This window comes from Limulus polyphemus, unplaced genomic scaffold (assembly GCF_000517525.1).
Source record: "Limulus polyphemus unplaced genomic scaffold, Limulus_polyphemus-2.1.2 Scaffold6080, whole genome shotgun sequence".
Lineage (NCBI taxonomy): Eukaryota > Metazoa > Arthropoda > Merostomata > Xiphosura > Limulidae > Limulus > Limulus polyphemus.
Window position 1 is genome coordinate 28231 of NW_013671690.1, and position 25912 is coordinate 54142.

Sequence of the window (25912 nt, forward strand, 5' to 3'; positions counted from 1 at the left end):
AACACTGCCATACATAGTATTCATATTCTTGGTCATATCATATAATTCAACGATTTTTGCTTATGTAATTAACCTTCTTAAATAAATTAACGGATGTTAGTGGTTAGTAATTAAATTGTAAATCGTGTAATTTTTTATTTATTGTAGGTAGAAGTGTGAATAATTAAGTATCTGTTAAATGTACGTTGAGTGTGTATTATTGTAAAACACTCGTAATTATTTCATAATAAATTTGGTGAAATATTACTATGGGCAGAAAAACAGGGTCACGTGATCTCGGTAGCACCTACGTCATTTCTAGTGTTCTCATCTTCTCCAGACTCCCTCATAGCTCGGTTCTGCTTTACATAGTTCAGTGTTCTAGCAGCTTTACGTTGCTTATTCTACCCACGTCTGAAAAACACTACTCCCGCCTTCTCTTCCCAAATAAACAAGCTGATTAGCTCTGTAGTTTACGATTCTTTAGACAAAACCCGAGGCAGGCAGAAAGCAAGTAAACACAGATGTAGCCTCTAGTGACAGAGAGTGGCCTTCTCTCCCATCAAGAATAAGGTTGCAGGCCTTATTCTTCTTATCGACCGCGATGATTCTGCTCCGTCGACTGAAAATAGTGTACTATGTGTAATACCCTGAACTTGGACAGATTACAGAAAGAAGTTATTTGTTTCCGTACTTTTTGTCTTAATTATAAAAAGTGCAGTAATTTTAACAGATGAGGTAAGATAGTTATTAAAATATGCTAATTGAAATACTAAACGGAAATGTCTGTACTGACTTTTAATATTTCTATACTATATAACTATACATAATGTAACGATAAATTTGTTTTGTAATGCCAATTTATTTTGGCATCCCTACTTGATTTTTTCTTTTACATAATTTATTCTGGTTGTAAAAGACAAAATTTTATCGGAAATTTCCATAAAAAATGAAAAATGTTTCCCTAGTTGTCTTTTGCTGCCAGTTAGTACCAATACCAAAGTTTTTCTTTTCTAGTTAGCTATAAATATTTTCCATCATTTTCTGACGTTCATTAAATGTATTTATTGATATAAAAGGCTTTACATTTTCATTGTTTTATTTTATTTCTATCATTAAAAAGAATAAGAGGGAAATTAAGAAACTAACTAAAACATAATGTGTTTTTGAAGTTTCTTTGAACTTTTGGAGGCAAAAAAGTTTAATTTATACCAAGTTATGTACTTTCTTTTCACTGTTTCATATAATAGCTTTTTATTCTTTTGATACAATAGTTTTTTATTTTTTGTTCGGCTTTGATGTATAGTCCTTTACTCACCACTAATAACATAAAACACTCGAGAACATGGAACACTCGAGTCATCTTCCAGTGCTTGGTAGATCTATCAAAATAACATGCTGAGTAATAACTTTTAATATCTTATAAGGCCTATATCAACGTAGAGCTAGATTTGTAAAAACACCCCACTCTCAAAATGGCCGGGAAATATATTTAACAGTAATATAAACGAATTGGCTGTCTGAAAATGTAAGTTTCATCATTTCTAACTGGAATGTCTGACTTGCACTACTGGCTTTCTTTTATGTTAGTCTTCCATATTATGTAGTTTCAAAAGTCGTAAAACATATTATAAGTCTCTACTACGATGCTCCATGTCTTTAAGATATACTGGAATGTCATCAAAGTTTCCAGAAAGGCAATGATCTGCAGTGGCTTAGAATACGCAATTCATAGATATCATAAATGACTAATCCAAACGGTGTCATAATGAATTCATAGTGTTCAAATTTTGTATGAAAGGCTCTTTCTAAGAATGACATAATCATTTATACGGATTTGCCAATATTCACTGAATAGATAAATTTCTCTGAATATTGTGGCTTCTGATAACTGATCAATGATGTCTCGTCCCAAGAGTACTGAAAATTTATCCATCATAATGTTCTTAGAGTTGTTTAAAATCAACATATAGTCTTATACCATTGTCTTTTTTTTAAGCACATAATAGGATAAGATAAAGAAAATGGATGTATCATACCCATATTTAATAACATTTTAAGTTTCTTTTTCAACTCTTTCTGTACATAGGTCTGGTTCATAATTTAGCCTGTTTTTTCAATCCAATCCTTTTTTGACAAGTGAATCTGGAGGTAATTCATCTAGAAATGATTTCATTGAAATGTATTGGTAGTCATTTAACCTTTTCTGTGACGTTATTGAAGGTTGTAGATTGTTTTCGTCAATTACCCAACCAAGAACTGCGTATATTTTAAAGTTTTTGTCTTCCATACGTTTTTGACATAAGCTTTCATAGTTCACGAAACATAAATATTGCAGTATAATAACTTACGCCAATGATCGTTATCTAAAACGCAAATTATCTCCTTATTTCACTCTATTTTAGTTCTTATATACTAGATAGCCAACTTATTCTTATAATTCCATCGTATTTTAGAAGATCCATAAGCTTTATTTGTGTTTATCTCACTATCTTCCACATGTTATTGGCCACACCTGGATACCTGGTTCTCTCTGCCTCGATTTGACTATTTGATTGTTTGATATCGATTGTGTACTAGTCATTTTGTTTCGTATTAAAGTGAGGTCCATTTTCTCTGTCGTACACTGATTGAGAAATGGGTTACTACCTAGTAACATCTAAATCCCAGTGTAGGAATCTGCTGTTCATCTATACACTTACATGATGTACCTATTACCTTGTTTCATACATAAAATCTCGGGATATGATTTTTATGGGTTTATCTTCATAGACGAATGTTATGTTCTGATGTGGTATATGACAACGTTTAGAATCCGTGAATGTAGTAATTCATCTCTTTGTTTCTTGTTTAACATTTTAAAAAGTATAATTAGCATTAAAAGCAGCCTTAAAACTTATTGCTTTTTCCTATGCCTTTCTAACGTCTGTGGGTCTCTGTAAATCAATTCTTTACACAACTACGGTTTGGCACTATGTACAAAATGAAATATTTTGTCATTTTCATGCATATCAAAAACTTCCATAAATAGCTATCTAAAACTGAATATCCATGATGGCTCTAATCACACAAACGGACATTTTAAAACCAACTTTGATAAATAATATGTCCAAATAAACTGTATTTATTTCTCTATAGGCCCGGCATGACCAGGTGGTTAGGGCGCTCGATTAGCAATCTGTGGGTCGCGGGTTCGAATCCCAGTCCCACAAACATGCTCCCCTTTCAGCCGTGGGGGCGTTATAATGTGACGGTCAATCCCACTATTCGTTGGTAAAGGAGTAACCCAAGAGTTGGCGGTGGGTGATGATGACTAGCTGCCTTCCCTCTAGTCTTACACTGCTAAATTAGGGACGGATAGCGCAGATATCCCTCGTGTAGCTTTGCGCGAAATCCATAACAAACAAACAAACAATTTCTTTAACTTTTTTTATAACTAACAAACCAGTTTGATGTGTGTCCAATAATCGAAGCAACGTCTTTGAATTATTTCAACCATAGAGGTACTTTTTATTGGGTCTACCCTTAAATTTAATAAACTATGGCGAATACATGAAATTATTACATTCAGAAGAAATGGTCACAGCATTTGGACGACTTTGATATTGGCCTGGAATGTCCTTGATTATCTTATCCCATGAATAATTTCATATATTTTAGTTGTTATTCAACAGATGCATATGATTCTGAGCGTTTACGAAGTCCATCATCAATTATATTCATAAGTGAAGAGAAATATTGAATTGTTTGCATCATACTTTAAACAGATTCTCTTGGTATTCATCCTGTCATAAAATCTGTATATCATACAACTGGTGACATAACTGTAAATATAGAAGAAAGGAAATTAAATAAATCCGACTCAAATCACTCAGCCGAGAGTAATGCAGACACATTTGTAAAAGTAATCAAAACTAACGATTGAAACGAAAATTTAATGAGAAACATTTCATTATGTAAAAACATTTGCAAAAGTTTCTTTAGTGAAATTCTTGTGAAGCTACACGAAATGTTTATTCCATACTGATTTACATGTATTATTCTATAGATCTATCGTATGATGCTCATTTTGAATATTCTATATTTGATACTCCTTTGCGATATCAAACATTTTTGCTCCATCAAAGCTTAAAATCACCACAGGAAGTGCATCGTGGCACGAAATATTATGAACAGTAAAACATCTGTTTTAAATATTTACCGTTTTGTGTGATATAACTTTTTTTTTTGCTATTCGTTGATGAACAGTAATCAAATATTGGCAGTGGCTTGCCTTCCCTCTAACCTGTAACTTCAATATTAGGGACGACTAGTGCAGATATCTCCCACGTAGCTTTATGTGGAACTCATGAAACTTTTCGTGCATGTTGAATTTTTCTTATTAAATTATTTTTTAGTTGTCGGTTTTTCTTTACTGTTTTTTTTATTTTTACAAATTCGCCTACATTTTATTCAATTGATTTGTTTAACCCTAATTTACTTAATTTTATTTATTTAGTTACAGTTGTATCATCAGTTGTATAATATACTAATTTTACTGCAAGACAAATACGAAGAGTAACTATTGAATGTATGATGCAAAAACTTCGAGATTTTTTCATTTGACTTTACTTAAGGATGAACTTCATAAAACCTCACTATCATATGAATCTGAACAACAAGTTAACTAAATGTGTATAAAATTAAACTATTGTTGTGTGGTTTTTTTATATCATTTAGTAAAAATAATATGAAGTCCAGTCCATTTAACAATAAAGAATTGAATCACTTTGGTTCTTTAATAACGTTTATAACTCAACAATATTTCAATAGAAATTCCAAAATTAATATCCGCTTAAGTCACAAATATAGTTTATGTTACTTACATGCAAAATGTTTTCACTAATGGATCAATAAAAGATACACTAAGTAAATAACTTACCAACTCAGTTACTGACGAAAATATCAAAAATTGCAGTCTTAGTCCCTAAAACTCTTTCACTGACACTGAACTGATTAACTAAATATAACTTGATCAGTCTGGTATCTTTATACTGTCCTAATTTTCTAAATGCTACAGTAAGCTTTGAGATCACACAGAGGCCTATAGCTATTGAAACAAATGAAGCCATTGTGTTTTATTGTGACTGTTCATTGTCTTAGCAGATCAATATTGTATAGTTGAAGAACATTTATAACCATGTGGAAGGAATTGGCAAAAATCGTGAGACTCAGTAGATCATGACAAATATCAAGCCCCTTGCTTTCCATTCCAGAGATGTGCCATACACAACATTTTTCTCAAGGTGTTTTAATACCATTCTTACTTAAACTCTACTGTCAGCACTAGGAATCATAAATAATTTCTCAGACATGGCCGTAGAAGGTGTTTTATCGACGTCAGTCAAAAGAGCGAAAGTTTTCTTCTGATATCATCCCTTCCAAGTGACAGAATACAGTGTTCTCATTTTCTTACATGCAGTCACAAAAGGTCACCACATGGGGGATATATTCCTTGTTTTTGAAGTTCTTTATTGCTGATTTGCTTGGCCAGAGTACAACTTCAATGTTTGCTCTTCCAAATCTAAATGAGTTGACTCCAATTAATCCTTTAAGCAAAATCTGTGTAACACCAACAAATTTTAGTTTTCCATCGCCAAGTACATGTGTATCAGAATTAGTACAAGAAGAGTGTAAGTTGGTTAACCACTAAAGAGGGAATTTTTCAGAAAAAGCATATTTGTCAAATACAAGCATGGCTGCTGTTAGGTTAACATGAGAAGAAACTAAAAACTGCCCAGGAGTCATTCTAGCTTTTCGCAATGTTGAAAATACTGTTACAACCTCTTGTCCTCCTGAAAGAATGACAGCATTTCCTGAAGAGTTGAAAACAAAGAATATATGTTTTTTGAGAATTGACACTTACGGTAGTAGCTTTTCATTGTTTTTAAATGGCTTCTAATTACTCCAGTGTTAACTCATGCCATATAAGAAATAATCATAACCCCACTGCATCGCAGATCCCGCTGGATTACCTCATCTGTTCGCCAGTCTATATGGAAATAACCTTTGGCTCAGCTGTTTTCTGTAGCTTGCCATGTGAACAGCTTGATATCACCATTACTATTTCAGGAAGAACTGCAGCATGTGCCACAAAATACTATAATAAATGAAATTGCACCATACTGCCTGCTGCAAACTATCCTTAAGTGTAGTCTTAGTCTGAATGTTTGTGTATTAGTCTGATGAAAAGCAAATGTCACAACATAGAATTCCTTTTTTATTTTACCGAAAGATGTACATGTGTGGCTGACAAATATTTACCCAGCTGTTAGCTACCTAGTGCCACGTGGAACTCCCATGTTTTTCCCATTAATAAAATATAAACACTCTCAGTCTTGGACTGTGATGAACTGGGACAAATTCTTCAGTGGAGGAGGTTTTTCAGAGTCCATTATAGAGATGGATATATCTGCTTCAGATTCTCCTGATTAGTACTTAATAAAGTATTGTATTGTATTATTGGTAATCCTTTAACCAGTAATAGGTTACTGCTTACTGGCTTGGAAAACAAAGACAAATAATGAAGGTCAAATTCATGACCAGATGCCAGTTGTACTTCAAAATGTTTATTTCCATTGAACAACTACATTACCCAAAAATAATGTTTTCAAATTCTTGGTCAAGGTGATGAAAGTAATAGGAGAGTCTGGGATATGTGGTAAATTCAATGATCTCCACAAATTTGATGCAGATTTTTGAAGCACATCCCAAATAAGCTCCGGTTATAGATCCTTCAATCCTGATATTTCTACAACCAGTATGAAGCAGCTGTTGATTTTAAGTTTTGCTTTTATAGCTCACGAGGAACAATAAATGATGTTTACATTGGCTGTAATGCACCAGAGGCTGATGAAGCAACAGACAAAACATCTTGAGAAAAACAATGGTTATGGACTAATTAGGTGCTGCTGGGCCATATTTGACAATACGATCTCTTACACATTTCAGTTTTGCCTTTGTGTTCTTCAAGTTTATTTGCTTTGCTATCTGAAGCAGTCAGTATGAATGTATAGTTGTTAGAGATGTCAACCTGTGTTCGAAACTTGCAACATCCCTTCAATTTCTTCGACTTGGGATGATATTTTCTAATGGAAAACTTAAAGTGTTTTATCAATCTTGCAATGATTATATATGATGTGAAGCAGCTTTGTTGGTCTTTATACGACTTTTCAGTGGGCTTAGAAAGATGTATGCCACTTTAATTCATGTTAAAACTGATAATGATGGATCTAAAGAACAAGAAATGATATTTCCAGCTTGTCATATTCAACAGTAGCTTCTGGAAAAGGCTTACAGTAAAGTTAATATTGATGGTTCTAAAAAACAAGGGATAATATTTCTAGCTTGTCATGTTGAACAGTAGCTTCTGGGGTTTACAGTGAAGGTAGTATGAGTCCTGAAAAGTTTACTATGTTGAAGCCAATGACACAGGAACAAAGTTGGTGATCTCCAGGAACTGGAAGCCACAGGTGATATTCTTTGTAATGAGAGAGAAAGTCCTTTGTTAATAGGTTTAGATAAAGTCAAATGTGAGTCATTCAGAGTCTGCGGTAGGTTTGCGCTTAGTAGCTAAAGTGACTGCTGGAATGTAAATCGGAAAAACCGAATTTCTGACATAACTGTGAATTTATTTCTTTAGGAACATTTTATACAGGCTACATTCAGTGAGAAACGTAACAGAACAAAGAACCATTAAACAAAATCCGAAACTGGTGTACGCCTAACTGACAAAAATAGCTCACTTCATTTGCGTGCACAATTTCCTCGCTAATCGAGGTATAAGAAACACGCTGACTAACTAACTTTCTAACTCGATCACTGATAAACAGACTCATTAACTGACACTAAATCATTAAGATTCTTTAACTGATACTGAACTGGTTAACCAAATCTTACTCACTCAATCTGACACTATTATATTGTTTCCCCGAAAGGGGGCTGAAGGCCGCCTGGCAGCATCACCTGTTTTAACCTCTTGCACCACTATACAATAATATGCAGGCAGTCAGTCAGTAGACTAAAATGATGTGACATAAGAGACGCTTAACGTTGCTATTTGTACTGTCGTGACGTCAGTAAAAAAGTGCATATGCCATCAATCACGAGATGAATTATACACTCTGTTACTCTTAATTTTGGTTTTATTTACTCTTGAAATAGAACACTTTCGGGAACCCTGCGGAAGTAGATCTAGTAATAGTTTTATACACACTATTGGAAGTTTCGAGATTCCACAGAGGCCTAAACTTTCAAGAAACTTCTAGACTTCACACAATCATAAAATTATCTTAAAAACTCCCTACTGTTCAAAAACATTAAAATAATAAAAATATAGTCAAAACACTTCAATCTATTGATTCTCGTTTTTAATGTTGTATGTCTGAAAACCCTTGGTAGTATCAAACCTTTTGTTGCAAAAAATATAAAATCACTAGGTTCGATATTATGCGAATATTAAAGCATTTCCATTTATTTACCTTTTTGTGTTATAAGTTTTTCCTTTTTTGTTTTCAGTTTGATTTTACTACAGCGGACTTAGAATAATTTTAATGAATAGTGAGATTAACTGTCACCTTCTAACGCCTCCACGGCTGAAAGGGCGAGCAGGTTCAGCGACGTGTTTCGATCTCGCGACACATAGATTACAAGTTCAGCGCCTTAACCACCAATCCATGCGATTAGTAAGTAAATATTTATTTAGAATATAAAAACATTTTACGTGACAGAAATAGGAAAACATATTTTACAACAATGAGCATCCATAAGACTGTGTAATGTCGAAAGAAATTACAAACATTACATTTCACCTATAATTCATTCTCTAGCTTGAGAAGTAGACCAACCACCTATGTTAAAAAAATAGTCTAAAGCGGGATAAATGCATGGGGATATCATTTATATGTAAAATATGTTATTTAACATAACTAATACAGCACTAATAGTCGTCATCTTCCAGACTGATGCTTGATTTTTGATTTTTTTAGCGTTGGTGTAAGTTGTTACGCATGATTGATTCTGTTATCCCTGCTTTATCTGGTTGACATTTCATAACGATCTGAAGAAGTAGGGAGAGAAATGTTGTTTCTAGTATTGAACATAGATATGATATTTAGTATGTGTATAACCGTACATCACAAAGAACTATGATATTTGACACAAACTTGTACATTCAAACATGACAAGGAGCTTTACCAGTGTTTAATGACAAAAACATGTATATTCTCACTTTAAAAGGAACTTTGAACATGTTATCAAGTGAGAAATTCTGACATTATGAAGAAACTTTATCTGTTATAGTTATTGACATATGATATTAATTGATGCAAACATATACATTCGTAATAAGAAGAATCTTCATTCATGATAAAATAATAAATAACACAGGACGTAAAAATGGGTGTACAATTAAAACATTTTTAATTCAGGCTAGTCTATGGCACCTTAAAAATTTGCTCTACAAAGAGTCTACATGTTTCGACGTTATAACGTAATCATCAGGAGTGAATTTCAATAAGGTTAGTGTCATATTTATTCCTTAGCTAGGTCATGTCACTTGTGTAGGTTTACTATTTCTGCATAATCTCTAGGGTAGGTCCCACCACATTCTTATACAGATATTCGCTGGATCTTCATCTCTATTTGATGATGCATAATCTTTAGGGTAGGTCCCACCACATTCTTATACAGATATTCGCTGGATCTTCATCTCTATTTGATGAAGCATGAGCTTTTTTACAGTTCATTATTTCCCAAAATTCACAAATCTTTTGGCTGTATTTTCCCCGTAATACCGCACGTTATGTTTTATGTACGTGTTCTACTATGGCCAAATTTTTGAAAATTTCTACACATCCATTATGCTCTGTTAAACTATATTATAAATTATGTTTTTTTCTGCCCAATATAAATACTTATAAATTTCAGCTTTTTCCATTGACTGCTTGTTATCTTTAGTATTACCTAAAATATGGTTTCTCTTATTTATCGTTTGAAATATAGGGTAAAATATTTTTAAGAGACTTTGAATAAACTAGTATTTAAATCTGGAACATATGACAGAATTAAACCTTCCTTTTTCAATTGGATTATAGGTTTTAAAGTAATATTTTGATCCATTATTAGAACATTAATGAGTTTAACTGCTCTGTCTATAACATTCGGGTTAAGTCCTCTTTCGACTGTTATATATTTCGTTAATAAAAATTTATTGTTGTCTTCTTATTTAACACATATCATCAAAATTCTGTGAACATCAGTATAAAACGCAGAATTTTTTTGTGTGATTTAAGATGATATGATTGATTCTTGGTGTGGTAGCTTAAGAATAGAAAAAGGTTTTCGATAAACAGATTTTTCTAAATTACTTTGTACATTTCGTTTTCTTAATACATCCAAGAAAGGCAAGCTATTGTTTTTCTCAATTTCATAGGTAAATTGTATAGATGGTTCTATGCCATTCAAATAGTGTTAAACTGTGTAATGTACATACTTTATCCAAATATCAGGTTTACATTGTTGCACATGTATGGTTATTGTTTCAAATACATCCGTATATAAATCACATAACAACGGTAAAAATAGGGATCTCAACACTAACCGTTCATTTTGTTTACATATATTATTGTTAACTTGAAAAATGGATTCTTTACACATACCTTTGTTAAATTAAATATATCTATAATTTCAACTACTGGAATTATATTTTCTAACGATTTACTTCCAAAACGCTTAATTGTATCTTCTACTGGAACTTCTGTAAATAACGACTTTACAACAAACGATACTAACAAATCTTTCTTATTCAACTGTCAATTTTTTAGTTTTACCTACAAATTCTGAAGCATTTTTAACTGTTACATATATATGCCAAGGATGACTTTGAGTAATTAACGTCTTCTATATTTTCATCAAGGTGATTTTCGTAATCGAGAGTTTAATTTTTAATATAATTTCATATTTATTATAAAACAGTATAAACATTTTATATGCCTGCCCTTTTAATTTTTAAAATTTATGTTTAATACGGTTATGCTAAGTAGCTCTGACCTATTGTACAGGTGATGGTTTTAATGCTAAGTGACATCTAAGCTTTTTATTTAATATGGTTATGATAAATAACTCAGACAATTGTAAAAATTTTAGTGCTAAGTGTCACGTAAGTTTTTTGTTTAATACGGTTATGTTAAGTATCTCTGACCTATTGTACTATAGCTTTAATGTAAAGAGATCTTATATTTATGTAATACATATTGTTAGTTTTTTGCTGAAGTTTGATCAGTGTTATATCACGTTGTAAATATCTTGTTCTTATCTATTGTTGGCTTTCTTGTGTTGTTTGCTTACACTGTCACACAAGTGTTTTTACGGGGTAAATTACGTTGAATTCTTAACCAGTTTGAAAGTTATATCTTGAATGGTTTTAAGTCTAAGATGAGGGACAACCCAGTCGGCCTAGAAAGAAGGAGATGAGAAGTGTGACATATAGGCATATCATGCATTTTTTACCACCTTACATGCTAAAAGATTTTTAGTATTTTCATTCAAAGTTAATCATGAGACTGGATGAGTAACCAAAGTTGTTTTCCATTATACTAAATGGTGCTATGAATAACAGCAGTGGTTTGCCCTAGTATTGAACTTCGTGATTGCCCAAGGGTGTGAAATTCCTTGTTAATATAAGTGTGTCCCTCAGTCACGTGTGCCTGGGGTGAGAGAACCTTGTATATATTATGATGCTTTCATTCTTTATGATACATTCCAGATAGATTGTGTTTTGAGATTCCAGATTATAGGTTTTATTGAAATCGATATATCTATTGAGATTCAACATAGATATTGCCTTTTGATATAGATTGTTATATAGGCTATGAATAGGTTTTATTAGAAATTTCTTTATCTCTCTCGCCAGTAGATCACACAAACATACGATCCGTGGTTTTAATCAAGGTTGTGGTTGTTTACAACCTCTATTTAGTCTCTTTCTTTAATGTAAAAACTCATTCAAACACATAGAAAATATAGGTACTGCTTTATAATGTAATATCTAGTCAATCCTCTTGTTTCTGCAGTTCCTGCAGGCTACTCTGAGGTAAATCGCTTCAATCCGAGAATACCACAATTTCATCAACGGAGACTTCACACCTAGTGATGTCTTCCTTTCTTTCAGATCTTGCATAAATAGGAATTTATAGAACATAAAAAAACTTACTGCATTACTTAGAACAAGGGACGAATGATTCCTTTAGACTGAAATCTAAAACTAAGTATGAATTACGTAAGGAAACTGGCGTCTTTAACATGAAATAACTTTGAACATGTAGCACATTTTATCGCCCTTCAATACATGTTTTGCAAAGTATTATTGTTATTGGTTTATATACGCACATGTAAACATATTTTTTATTGTCACAATAGTATTGGTAGAATCCAGAAAACGTTCCACCTTTTATTATTTTAGTTTTGGTGTAAATTCAGAACAAAACACGTGGTAGTTCCGGTGAATTCAGTTATATCCTAGTTTTTGAATAGATGAAGGAAAGACTTGTTCTACTTATTTTATTAACTAGGTGCAAAATACAAACTTACATAATTTTGTATAATATGAAAACTGATTCGCTTTCCGTCTTTCAAGACTGTTTCATCAGTTCGAAGTAATAAGAGTCAAGTGAAAAACAAATTACAAACGTACAGTGAAATTGTTTAAGAGCAGATAACTGTCAAAGTCATTTTGTAAACTTGCAAATATTTTACTGGTCGTTTTCCTCGTTTAAATAAACAAATTAATACATAAGAAGACGTATTTTATAGCCACATGTTTCCTTTTTTCATTAATGCTATTGTATAAAACACAAGTATCGGCTAAAATCTATTAAACTTAATGAATAAAAGGATACTACTGAACCTTTTTAGTTTGGCAATTTCTTATTTAAATATAACTGAGAATGTCTGTGCCACATTTAGTAACTCTTGGTTTATGGTAGCTTGTGGATAACTATAGACAATTTATGTACCGTGTTTGATTATTATAGTTTGTGATTAAGTATGGACAGTCTATGTGTTAGGTTTAATAATTCTTGTCTTCTCCTAACTTTTGGATAATTAGGGAATAATTCATGTACCAGGTTTGATTATTATAGTTTGTGATTAAGTATGGACAGTCTATGTGTTAGGTTTAATAATTCTAGTCTTTTCGTAATTTTGGATAATTTTTGTACCATTTTTGATTAACAATTATTTAATAATTTAATAATTCTAGTATTTTCGTAATTTTTGTACCATTTTTGATTATTATAGTTTGTGATTAAGTATGGGCAGTCTATGTGTTAGGTTTAATAATTCTAGTCTTGTCCTAACTTTTGGATAACTATGGAACAGTTCGTGTACCATGTTTGGTAGCTGTGTTTTATCCTAGCTTCTGGTTGAGTATAGAGCAGTTCGTGTGCTCTCTGTGGTGGCTCTAGTTTTATTCTATTTTCTATATAAATACTTAAAACCTACATACTGACATATCGTTATTTAAAAATAATTTGCATAAGTGATATAATATTAATGGCTACAACGCAACATAATGTTCACTAGAAATCCGAAATATGGGTAAATAGAAACGCTTGATTATCGCTTGAACAATTGCATTTGTTATTGCTAGGAAGTCTCTTTTACTGAACCTAATATTTTACGAATATCGGAAAATGTCTGTAATTATAGTTAGCTTGAAATTATTTAAATATTTCAGTTAATTAAAAAAAATTTGCGAAAGATGTGTTTTTTTTTTACTCTAAGAAATTCCTTATCACTATTATAAATTTATCGATTGAAGTTTCAAAAATTCTTAACACAAGCAAAAATCCTAAATTTTAATAAAAAATTATCATTGATGTTTGGAAGTTTCAACGGCTAAAATCATTTTTCATATTTTCGTTTCCTTACGTTCCTGTATAAAACGTACCTTAACTTCGAAAAACAATCAGTCAATAAGTTTGTTTGTTTCTTTGTAATTAAGCACAAAACTACATTATGGGCTATCTGTGCTCTGCCCACCACGGGTATCGAAACCCGGATTCTAGCGTTGTAAGTCCGCAGACATACCGTTGTGCCACTGGGGAGCCAGTCAATAAATGAGAGGAGAAATATTGTTCTTTTATTCTGCAGGAATGTAAGTGAGAACTGATTTTAATGATTAAATTCCCTTTTTATAACCTCTATGAATAGTAAATGAAATACAATAAATAAAAGAACGATTGTAGTGTACAATAACTTGCAGGTAGAGGTTAAGCAGAAACTAGGCCATTGTGAAGCGTTTCACTAATAACGATAAACAAACAACATTAGACTTTAATGAAAAATTAGCTGCTCTACACGTCTTTTAAGTTTAATATAAATATTCAATTTTTACTGCATATAATTTAATAAAGATATAAAAGTATAGAATTCATAATTCTAAAGTGGTTTAATGACTAATGTGATACCCACAAATTACATTAAACATAAGAAGTGTTAGAGACTTGAAGCAATCACAATGCTGATGAAAAACTAAAATATGTTCAGTTGTTAAACATTGCAAAACACAAGTTGAGAAACCGATGTCTTGATTAGCTGTTAAACATTGTAAAACATGATAACGTTGAAAACATACAAAGAAACTGTTAATCATTGCAAAGCATTATAGGATTGAAAGACTGATGTTTGAGAAGCTTTAAATTATTATGAAGCAAAGGCTGACAAACACTGGTGTTTGAAAAGCAAAGCATCATAAAGTTGAGAATCACTGATGTTTGAGAAACTTTTAATTACTGTAAAGCAAACTGCTGTTATTTATTGCCACGCATTATAAGATTGAGAAACTGATGTTTTAAAAGCTATTAAACGTTCCAAAATAGTGTAAGGTGGAGAAATGCTGATTTTTGATAAATTATAAAACACTAAAATTGCCAAAGTTGAAATTGTATCATTTTTAAAGTAAGCTGTAAAATACTGCAACAGACCAAAGTTGAAAAGAAACAAAGTTAAAGTTGTGAAAAGGTACTTGGAGTTGAATGAAACTCTGATGTTGTGAGGAGTTAATTTTGTTATAATTTTAGACTCTCCAATAACAACCTAAAATAAAACTTTTATTCAAACAAGTAAAATAAAATAAATAAGGCCCAATTTTCGCAGTTTTTTTACTATTTTAGATATAACTGTAATATAATTTATATACTCATTTGTTAACGTTCGTAGTATTGTTTAGTCATTCTTACTAGTTTCATATTCCGGTTTGTTAATGTCAATCTATGATTCATAGTTCAAACTAACTAGTTTGATATTTTGGTGTGTTAATGTCATTCTATAGTTCAAAGTTCAAACTAACTATTTTTATATTTTGGTTTCTTAATGCCAATCTATGGTTCATAGTTCAAACTAACTATTTTTATATTTTGGTTTCTTAATGCCAATCTATGGTTCATAGTTCAAACTAACTAGTTTGATATTTTGGTTTCTTAATACCAATCTATGGTTCATAGTTCAAACTAACTAGTTTGATATTTTGGTGTGTTAATGTCATTCTATAGTTCAAAGTTCAAACTAACTATTTTTATATTTTGGTTTCTTAATGCCAATCTATGGTTCATAGTTCAAACTAACTATTTTTATATTTTGGTTTCTTAATACCAATCTATGGTTCATAGTTCAAACTAACTAGTTTGATATTTTGGTTTGTTAATTTTCTTACTTTTTTTGCAATTCCTATTTTTAATTTTAAATTCTCAGTTTCCAATTATCTTGTATGTTGGCTATTTTAATGTAAAGCAATGGGCAAGTATATGCCTCGAGTAAGACACAATCTCACTAAGCACGTATAAAATTTAACCAGTAGAAAATCAGCATTTTCAAAGAAAGAAATACATATAAGACATCGCTTTAAATAAAGCTTCGTGTTTTCGATTTTGCTGTAGGCTTGTGAAATAATATTGTTAATAATAATAATACGTACAAATTTTGATTTTTTTTCAGCAATCGTGAAATCTGATCGTCAACCTTATAAAGCACCCATCGTTTTTGTATGAAGAGCGATTTTTTATTTTACTATTACTATTCTATTTTCTACATTAACAGTACACGAAGATGCAAGTGCGGTACTCTAACTACTGGGTCACGCTCGACCCCGTGGGTTATTACTGTCAATAGTTTTATTCCTGTTTGGGCTACATCTTGTGGGTTGGTTACCACCAATAGTTTTTATTCTTGTTTGCTACACCTCGGAGTTTGGTTTCAGTAACAAAGTTTCAAATTATTTTGTTTTATTAATCTAAAACATAATGACAATTTTTTGTAGAATACAGGTTTTCGGTTGAATAAGAAAAACGTTATTATTACACAAATACCATGGCATTATACCTGCTCCGTACATATAGAAGTTTTCTCAGGGTTTGTGGCACTTGAAACTGTAAAGCATTCTTTGCAATGATCACATGTCTATGATATACATTATATCGTCAAAATTATTTTCTAACTTATATAGATATCTATTTCCTCCTTTGAAAAATTCTAGATGTGACGTATCTCTAGAATTCAAAAGTATAAGGTTGATACATGGATGTCCCTTGGTGGCACTCATACCGCTAGAAATTGGTTTTCGATACCCGTGGTGGGCAGAGCACAGATATCCCAATGTATAGCTTTGTGCTTAACTACAAACAAACAACAATACATGAATTTATATTTAGTTGAAGATATATTTTTGTGATTATTTTCTATTTGATATTTATTTTATCTAACAACTTATCATGTATTGATAATTTAATGATGTATATTTTTCATAATAAGCAAATATCTTATATTTGGATAAAATAAACTAACTAGGTTATTATTTCTATTACTATAGTCTTAGATTTTTTGTATTTTCCTAGATGCCCCCAGTGACACAACGGCATGTCTGCGGACTTACGATGCTAAAAACCCATATCCCATTGTGTAGCTTTGCACTTAACTATAAACAAACTAACATACATATCATCCAATAGTTGAATGAGGCTAATTAATTTTGCTACAAATAAATTTAATAAATGAATGACTTACTATTTATCCATCCATTTTGTATTAAAATTTCATAAAACATTGAAACTTTCTAAACACTATTATGAAGTATCACACACACACACACACCACTGACTAGCTAATCTTTGTCTGTTAAGAAATACAATGCACGTCATGTGGGAAAAGTAGATAGAGAAAAAGAAGGTATAGAAAGGTTGTTGACCAACATGTGACTAATGAGAAAAGGTCACTTCCAAGTTGGCCAAGTCTGTTTCGCATAAAAGAAAAGTCAGTTATAATACATTATTGCTATCTGTGTATTTACATTATACTTAATATTGAAAATAAATGTCCAAACTCTACATAATCATATATATATATTATACATACATTTAATGTTCACCATACTTTAACTGGAGTTTCTGTATGTCAATGATTTAAAAAGTCAGTAAACATAGTTCTTTCACTTTACATAGTGATACAAAACACTAAATGTACATTCTCAATATTTGGTTGGACATTTCAGTTAGCATACAATTATTTCATACATTATACTAGATTCTGTGCACAACATACCATCAGAAGTTCAGACTGTGTCATCGGCTGAAAATAATTTTCAAAATGAAAGATTGATTCAGTTCAAATTTATGATAATTACTTAGACTATATAAACATGTAAAATGTATGAGGTTTTATAGTACAATACAACCAATTATGTACATGTGTGGTAACAGAGTTATCATTTCCACATAGTGTTGACAAACTCGTTCACAAGTACAAACACACAGTCAACAAACAGTCTAATTTTTATTTGTTATATTTTTCCTTAGGGTTTCGGACTCAGAAAACATAATTTTTCAAAACTGTCACAGATTTTTGAAACAATGTTACGGTAACATGTATTATCTTTTTCACCTAAAAATCAGTGCAAAATCTTAACTTTATGTTCATTATACTATTTAAACTTTTTAGTTTACCAAAGCATCAATTACTTGTTTCACAAATAAACAATACCGAAAAAGAGTTGAAAATCGTAATCGTAAAAGAACTTTTAGTTATAAATCCAGAGATTATTCTTCGACAGATATTTTCTCACGTGGATTTTAAAATTGTTATCGTAACATGAATTATCTTTCATTTACACTTTATAGGTAGATAACACAGGCCTGCGAATTTAAACTTCATAAAAAGTGTTTTGGTTTTAATAACGGGTTTTCTATAATTCAGCTACGCAGATTTCGCAAATAATATTCATTTTTTCTATCACTTGAGAATGTTTTCAAATCAGAAAGAAAGAAAACTTACTTAGATCAAATTTACATTTCGTTTACCACAATGAACATTTTTTATTATTATGTTTGTTTAGAAAAGTACAAACAAACTGAAGAAAATTGATGTCAAACGAATATGCATCCTCATTCATCCTGATTTTTTTTTTTAAATTTGAGTCTTTTAGTCTCAAAACTACGTGTTGTAGGCCTTTCTTTTATGGATTGCGTTATGCCGTTTTGTGAAAAATGGATATCATTTTCGGATTCAGCATATAGGAATTACTGTAGAAAATGTACAAATTTCAAAACAATAAAACCACAGCAAGCCTGTGTAATCAAATATATAAAAATCATCAGCTACAAATCAATGTTCTGTGATTTTTTTATATGAAATTCACTTCTCATCATAGACTAATAGACTATCTTTAGTATATGTAAGTAAAATATAATACTTAAGTACCACACACATTAAAACATATATTAATATGCTATTTACCAAAACACTTTAGTTTATAAAATACGGACTTACAGTCCAATATAATAATACATGCGGTATATAATTGTTATAGCGTGTTATATAATTGTTATATTCAAATAGAATATATTACCATAAATGAAACATACGGGCATTCTCCAAACTTATGAAAGTTTCTTTATTTTAGAAACTATACAAAACATATCATGCACTTGAATAGCTTAACTAAATTGACTATCAAATGTGTGAAAACAGTCTGAATTAATATCATACATCGTATTAAAAAACACGTCACTAAATAAATTAATAAATGATTCAATGCAAAATAACATGTAAGATTTCAGTTAGTATAGACTCAGAAAAATTAGTTTATCGACTATTTCAAAGCAGATATTTCCACACATAGAATTTGAAACTGTTAGGGTAACATAACTTATCTTTTCACTTAAAAATTATACAAATCAGTGTTCTGTGATTTTCAACAGAGTCCCTTATCTGCAACAGGGTGTAGTTGTTCTTTTCTTAGTGCAATGATAGAACGCCCTTATTTGCAACAGGGTGTAGTTGTTCTTTTCTTAACGTAATGATAGAACGCAATTATCTGCAACAGGATGTAGTTGTTCTTTTCTTAGCGTAATGATAGAACGCCCTTATCTGCAACAGGATGTAGTTGTTCTTTTCTTAGCGTAATGATAGAACGCCCTTATCTGCAACAGGATGTAGTTGTTCTTTTCTTAGCGTAATGATAGAACGCCCTTATCTGCAACAGGATGTAGTTGTTTTTTTTTCTTAGCGTAATGATAGAACGCCCTTATCTGCAACATGATGTAGTTGTTGTTTTTTCTTAGCGTAATGATAGAACGCCCTTATCTGCACAGGATGTAGTTGTTGTTTTTTTCTTAGGGTAATGATAGAACGCCCTTATCTGCAACAGGATGTAGTTGTTTTTTCTTAGCGTAATGATAGAACGCAATTATCTGCAACTGGGTGTAGTTGTTCTTTTCTTAGCGCAATAACAGAAACCACTTAACAGCAACAGATTGTGGTTGTTCATTTCTTAGTTCAGTGGGTTACCTACACTCTGTCCACCTCAAGGAATCGAACCTCTGATTTTATCATTGTTAGTTCGCACACTTACCGCTGACCCACTAGTGGGCTATCAACAACAGTAGATAAGCAAAGTGCTGTAGAAATATTATAAATCCCTAAAGCCTTTATTGGTTTAACTAAAAATCAAGTGTTTCCATATTTCATAACACGTTGCATTAATTAATATCATTTGTTCTCTAAGCATTCTATAAAAATAGGACGTAAAAAGATGAAGTCGTTTTTTTATAACAAATTAAACGTGTTATTCCACGAAGAAGAAAAATATGTAATACAGTAGTTAGTTTAAGGTTTATTAATAACTCAAACAGCAGACAAACGTTTTTAGGGTAGTATGAACCTTTATATAAGTAAGTAAACACCAACACACTAGCTATATACTTTAACACACAAACAGAGGTTGTGAATATATATATAACTCCAGGTCAATTGTTACCTCATCTACAACATAGTTTAACACACTTCAACTCTTCTTTAATTAAATATAATAGTCTCATATCATACCATGTGTTTATTATGTACAGCATACCTTAATATGCTTCCATAACTATTAATAATTCATAAATAATCTCATATATTTTACACAAATCACATGAGTACGCAAGTCATTTTATTATGATTTCAGTTTCTGCTATACAAATTCTAATATATTTGTATTGGAGTAAAGTAATTTATCTGATTAATAGTTTTTATTGTTGTTCATTAAACTGTATTGTCCACTTAACTCGTTATTATTCAATATTTAATATTCTTATCTCGACAGACGTGAATTAGAGACCTAAATGAACCTTATTTTATCTTTAATTATTTTCCATACAATATTTGATTATCTTTCTGGTATACGTAAACTATGTGTATCATGAACTATAATTCATATTCCATTGCCTAATATCCCCCAGTGATTCAGCGGTAAGTTTACGGACTTACAACGCTAAAACTTGGGGGTACGTTCCCTTAATTGGACAGACCACAGATAACTTGTTGTGTAAATTTGCTCTAAAAAAACAATAATTATTCAACATAATCTAATTATTTTCCCAACAATGTGTGATTATATTCTTGGTATACATTGTTTAGGTGTCTCATGAAATACAGTATATTTTCATTATTTTCCCCAATATTATTTATCTTCCTGATATATGTAGACTACTTTCATAAAATAACTACACTTTCTCTTTCCTTATTTTATTGTTTTCCCAATGTACAAATACTGTAGATATAAATACATCAAAAATGGTAAATATCTTTAAAATCACTTTCTTCTTATTGGGCGGAGAATATTATGAAATATTCCAGTGTTCTAAAATGTCTATAGAAATGAGATATAACATATTTTTGTTTCAGAAGAGATTTTGATGATGTCGACGAAAGGCCATTCAGCTCTGAACAAACTGTTGAACTTTGAGAAAAGACCATGTTTTCAGTGTTCTTCATTTAACCAGGGATCAGCGTAACAGTTGGTTAGATATTCATAAAACAAACTTGATCTTTCAATCCTCTAACATTCCGAGACTCCTGGCATGTACTCTGACAGTAATGTATCTTGGTTTTCCAACATTACTGAATTTAGTTTTGGAGTTTCCGGCTCTATAGACAAAGCTTCCTATTCAGTGTCAGAAGTTATTTTAATTGCTATTGTAACTGGAATTTTAAGCCTAGGCACTGTGGTGGGGAATATAATGGTTATGATATCTTTTAAAATGGATAAACAACTTCAGACCATCAGTAATTACTTTTTGCTTAGCCTAGCAATTGCAGATCTCTGGATTGGACTCGTTTCCATGCCCTTGTTCACCATGTACACTCTGTTAGGCTTCTGGCCACTAGGATCAATGATTTGTGATACTTGGTTAGCTTTTGACTATCTGAACAGCAATGCTTCTGTTCTAAATCTGCTAATAATTAGTTTTGACAGGTACTTTTCTGTTACACGACCTTTGACTTACCGAGCAAGAAGAACAACAAAACGTGCAGCTTTCATGATCGCTTGTGCTTGGGTTATATCTCTTGTCTTGTGGCCACCTTGGATTTATTCATGGCCCTATATAGAAGGTCAGAGAAAAGTGCCAGAAGATGAGTGTTTCATTCAGTTTCTCGAGACCAACCTTTACATCACCTTCGGTACAGCCATTGCTGCTTTCTATCTACCTGTAACTGTGATGTGTGTACTTTACTGGCGAATCTGGAAGGAAACAGAGCAGCGTAAAAAGGATTTAACTCATCTTCAAGCTGGACAAAAGGATGTCAGAAGAAAATCGTCATCTAGCGACTACCCTGGAGAAGAAGATGGATGTCAACGAGCACGAAGTGACTCATGCATAGCTATTAAAGCTAATTATGTTTCAACTTCTATTTGTGTCGAGCCACCTATCTACCCTCAAGAAAAATCTCGCCCACAGAATATTAAAGAACTCTTGATGACCTGGTGTAAGATCGATCGAGATCCAGATGGTCAAGATGAGAACAGCACTAGTCACGAATCACCGGGAACTGTTACACTTTCTTCTACAGAAACCCCAGTTCGATCATCACGTACTACATCATTAACATTTCAGCCTTGCCAACAAGTTTTACGTTGTGGAGATAGAGGATTTACTCTTATTGATCAAAATAGACCTCGCAGATCTGAAAGTACGACTGCTTTATCCGATCTCCCGTCATCACATCGTTCCTTTTCATCAGAAGCAATCTATATCATCCTCATTCGACTCCCTACCCAGTCATCTGTAGAAGGCGAGGGTGAGTCTAAGGCGTCCATCAAGATGATTCTAGAAGAAGGTGAAAAGGCCAAAATTAGCGCGCAACCAGTTCGTGCCTCTGAAAGCCTGGAAATTCTAACCGCTCAGCGTCCAGCCAGTCTGGGATTGAGACCAAACGCTTTGTGTGTCTCAGAATCAGCACTTGAAACAATTCGTTTCTCGCTAAACACGAAAATTATTCACAAACAAATAGCAAAGCATCGAGTGCCTATGAAAAAACGAAAGCAACAAGAGAGAAAACAAGAAAAGAAAGCAGCTAAGACTTTAAGTTCTATCTTACTGGCATTCATTGTAACATGGACACCGTACAATGTGCTAGTTTTAGTGAAAACTCTGTCTCCATATGCTGACAATGATTGTATTCCAGAAGGTTTGTGGAACTTTGCTTATTATTTATGTTACATAAATAGTACAATTAATCCAATGTGTTATGCTCTCTGTAACGCTAATTTTAGAAGAACTTATATTCGTATTTTATCATGTAAATGATATAATAAAAAGGAAAATATGACTAACAGGTGATAATTCCGTTGAAATACGTATCCTGACATAGCTTGTTTATAGAGTTAGTCAATCAGATTCTGTTTTTTTTCCTATTGTTCATTTTATGGAAGTTCTTTAACTAGTGTTACTTGGCCCAAATGAAAATTGTCTGTTTATGCAATTTTCCAAATAATTATAAAATAACAAATAAATGTGCTTTTGAAAGAATTAACTTAAACAAGTATTTGTAAAATAAGTAATTAAAACTTTACGTATATCTACAACTTACTTCGTTTTGTTTGTTTGACAACACTTAGTTACGATCTCCTAATACTAGATTGTACATTTAATAAATATATTTTAAAGAAACGACGAAAAACAACGCGAGAATGAAGAGGACACACGATTGTGTTGAAACTAGTTTCTCCAATATCAAGACTTCTGATAATTCTTTTACTGTGTTTTTCCATCTCTAACTGTTACACACGATATTGTGTTGTTTTTATAACGAAGTTGCCTGTTTTTAGTTTTGCTTTCATTTTAAGGAAAATAAATTCCAGTCAGTGTTTCGCGCAAGAAATTTGTAATTAACACGTCAATGATATAGAAGCAAACTTAGAACAATGGTTTGAAATGGGCAGCTTGCTTGGTGGATTGACGAGTGACGAAGTTTCGATGCCTTTGCTTGAATTACATACTGATGAACGTTTTAGATATGTATATTTACTTATGTGTGAAGATCTGCAACATACATGCAAATTATTTTACATTATTAGCAATTGTGCCCTCCCCCAGTAGCTCAGTGGTAAATTTGAAAGTTTATAATGCTAAAAACCGGGTTTCGATACACGTGGTGCGCACAGTACAGATAGCCTATTGTATAGCTTTGCGCTTCACAATAAACAAGCAATATATGGTATATATATACATCATATTGTGAACGAAGTATGAGATACAACAGCATATTTGCTATGAAGTAATGTTCTGCGTGGCTGAATGTAAATTGTGAAGAAGATGAGTGTTCCTTGTGTTTCACTGAGTAAGATTGAGGCCACCATGAAATCGTCTTGTTCCTTGAGTAACATGCTTGAAATGTCCAGATTTGCCTAGTAATTAGCATGTCGGTGAATGGATCGAAGGTTACAGAGCTAGAGACCAGATGCCACTGATCCCGTTTCGCACTTTCAGCTGTAGGCGGATTATAAAAGTCGTTTCAAAGAATTGGACATAGCCCTTATAACGGCGGATGCTGCTTGATGGCTGAATTTCCACTGGTCATTAGCTCAAAATTAGGGACAGCTATACCTGAAACATCAGAGTTTCTTATTCGACCGTTTAGCCCACATCTACATAAGATGCTGTTCCGACTGAAATATTTAGTTTCTAAGAATGATTTAAATGATTGGCTTGTCCTTTGCAATATATATTTGAGGTCTTCGAGAAATCAGCTTGTCCTTTATGTAGCATAATACAAGTGATAATGTAATTGCCTCCCCTTTGAATTGTGTAATTAAGATGACTATGAAATCGCTTTAAACTTAAGTACTGTGACAAAGATTACTTTGACATCCATGACCTTTACAAATCATAACTTAATATAGCTTTGGTCATAGCACATTCGCTCTAGTGCTGAGGTTAGATTTTTGTTCAGTTAGAAAAGCTAAACTATTTGCATAATCAATACATAGGATCGGGTACTAATTTAATGCTATGGTTTGGCATTATTGAAATTCTTAAATGGGTAAAATTAAACCTCTGGACACGTTGGATATTCATCAAGTAATTAGAAAAACAGAGTACAGTATTTCGAATTTCCCATTTTTTTAAGCCTAGAAGAATAGATGGTATAATGCAATATCACATGAACTTTGTATGCTTAACACGTGAGTAAATACTTTATGAAAACAATTTATTATTCAAAAGTAGCATTTAGTTGCTTTACAATGGTTTAGTCTTTATTAAAAATTGGGGTGTTTAAAAGAACAAAACTTATAGTAAAAAAACCTAAGATTTATCAAAATACAAAGAAGTCCCCTTAAAACTAACCCCACCTTCATTTTGCATGAATATGAAACGCGGTTCATAAGTATGTCTGAAATCGATTTAAAATAAATGATTTTTTATTTATTTAGAAACATGATAGCACGACACAGATCCCAAACTTAGTTTCTCATTTCCGAGAAGTTAGCAATAAACACACGCAAACAAAATGATATCAGGTAACTTCACGCCAGGAAAGGGTTGTTGCTGACTAGTTTCTGGGCCTAGACGAATCAGGCTTATTTGCAGAAATTTATTTACCCATTAATCGAACATTTTGTCTGTGGCAATGTAGCTTTGAGACATAAGTTACCAAGGAGAAGTTTAACTACAACATTAAGGGAAGAGATACAAGAGTAATATCCTAAAAAGAACTATACAATATAATAAAACGAAGAACCGCTGTCTCTTAACTTGCGTTTAACTACAACATTAAGGGAAGAGATACAAGAGTAATATCCTAGATAGAACTATACAATATAATAAAACGAGAAACCGCTGTCTCTTAACTTGCGTTTAACTACAACATTAAGGGAAGAGATACAAGAGTAATATCCTAGATAGAACTATACAATATAATAAAACGAGGAATCGCTGTCTCTTAACTTGCGTTTAACCACAACATTAAGGGAAGAGATACAAGATTAATATCCTAGTTAGAACTATACAATATAACAAAACGAAGAACCGCTGTCTCTTAACTTGCGTTTAACTACAACATTAAGGGAAGAGATACAAGAGTA

General features: G+C 32.1%; 1 protein-coding gene across 1 annotated transcript; it reads left to right on the plus strand.

Moving 5' to 3' along the window:
* Positions 1-339: 339 nt before the first annotated feature.
* Positions 340-23328, plus strand: LOC106473330 (muscarinic acetylcholine receptor DM1-like). The gene is made up of 2 exons (XM_022401783.1): positions 340-717; positions 21232-23328. Exon 2 carries the CDS (start codon positions 21408-21410, stop codon positions 23133-23135), a length of 1728 nt encoding a protein of 575 aa, XP_022257491.1. The 5' UTR covers positions 340-717; positions 21232-21407; the 3' UTR covers positions 23136-23328.
* The last annotated feature ends 2584 nt before the right edge of the window (positions 23329-25912 follow it).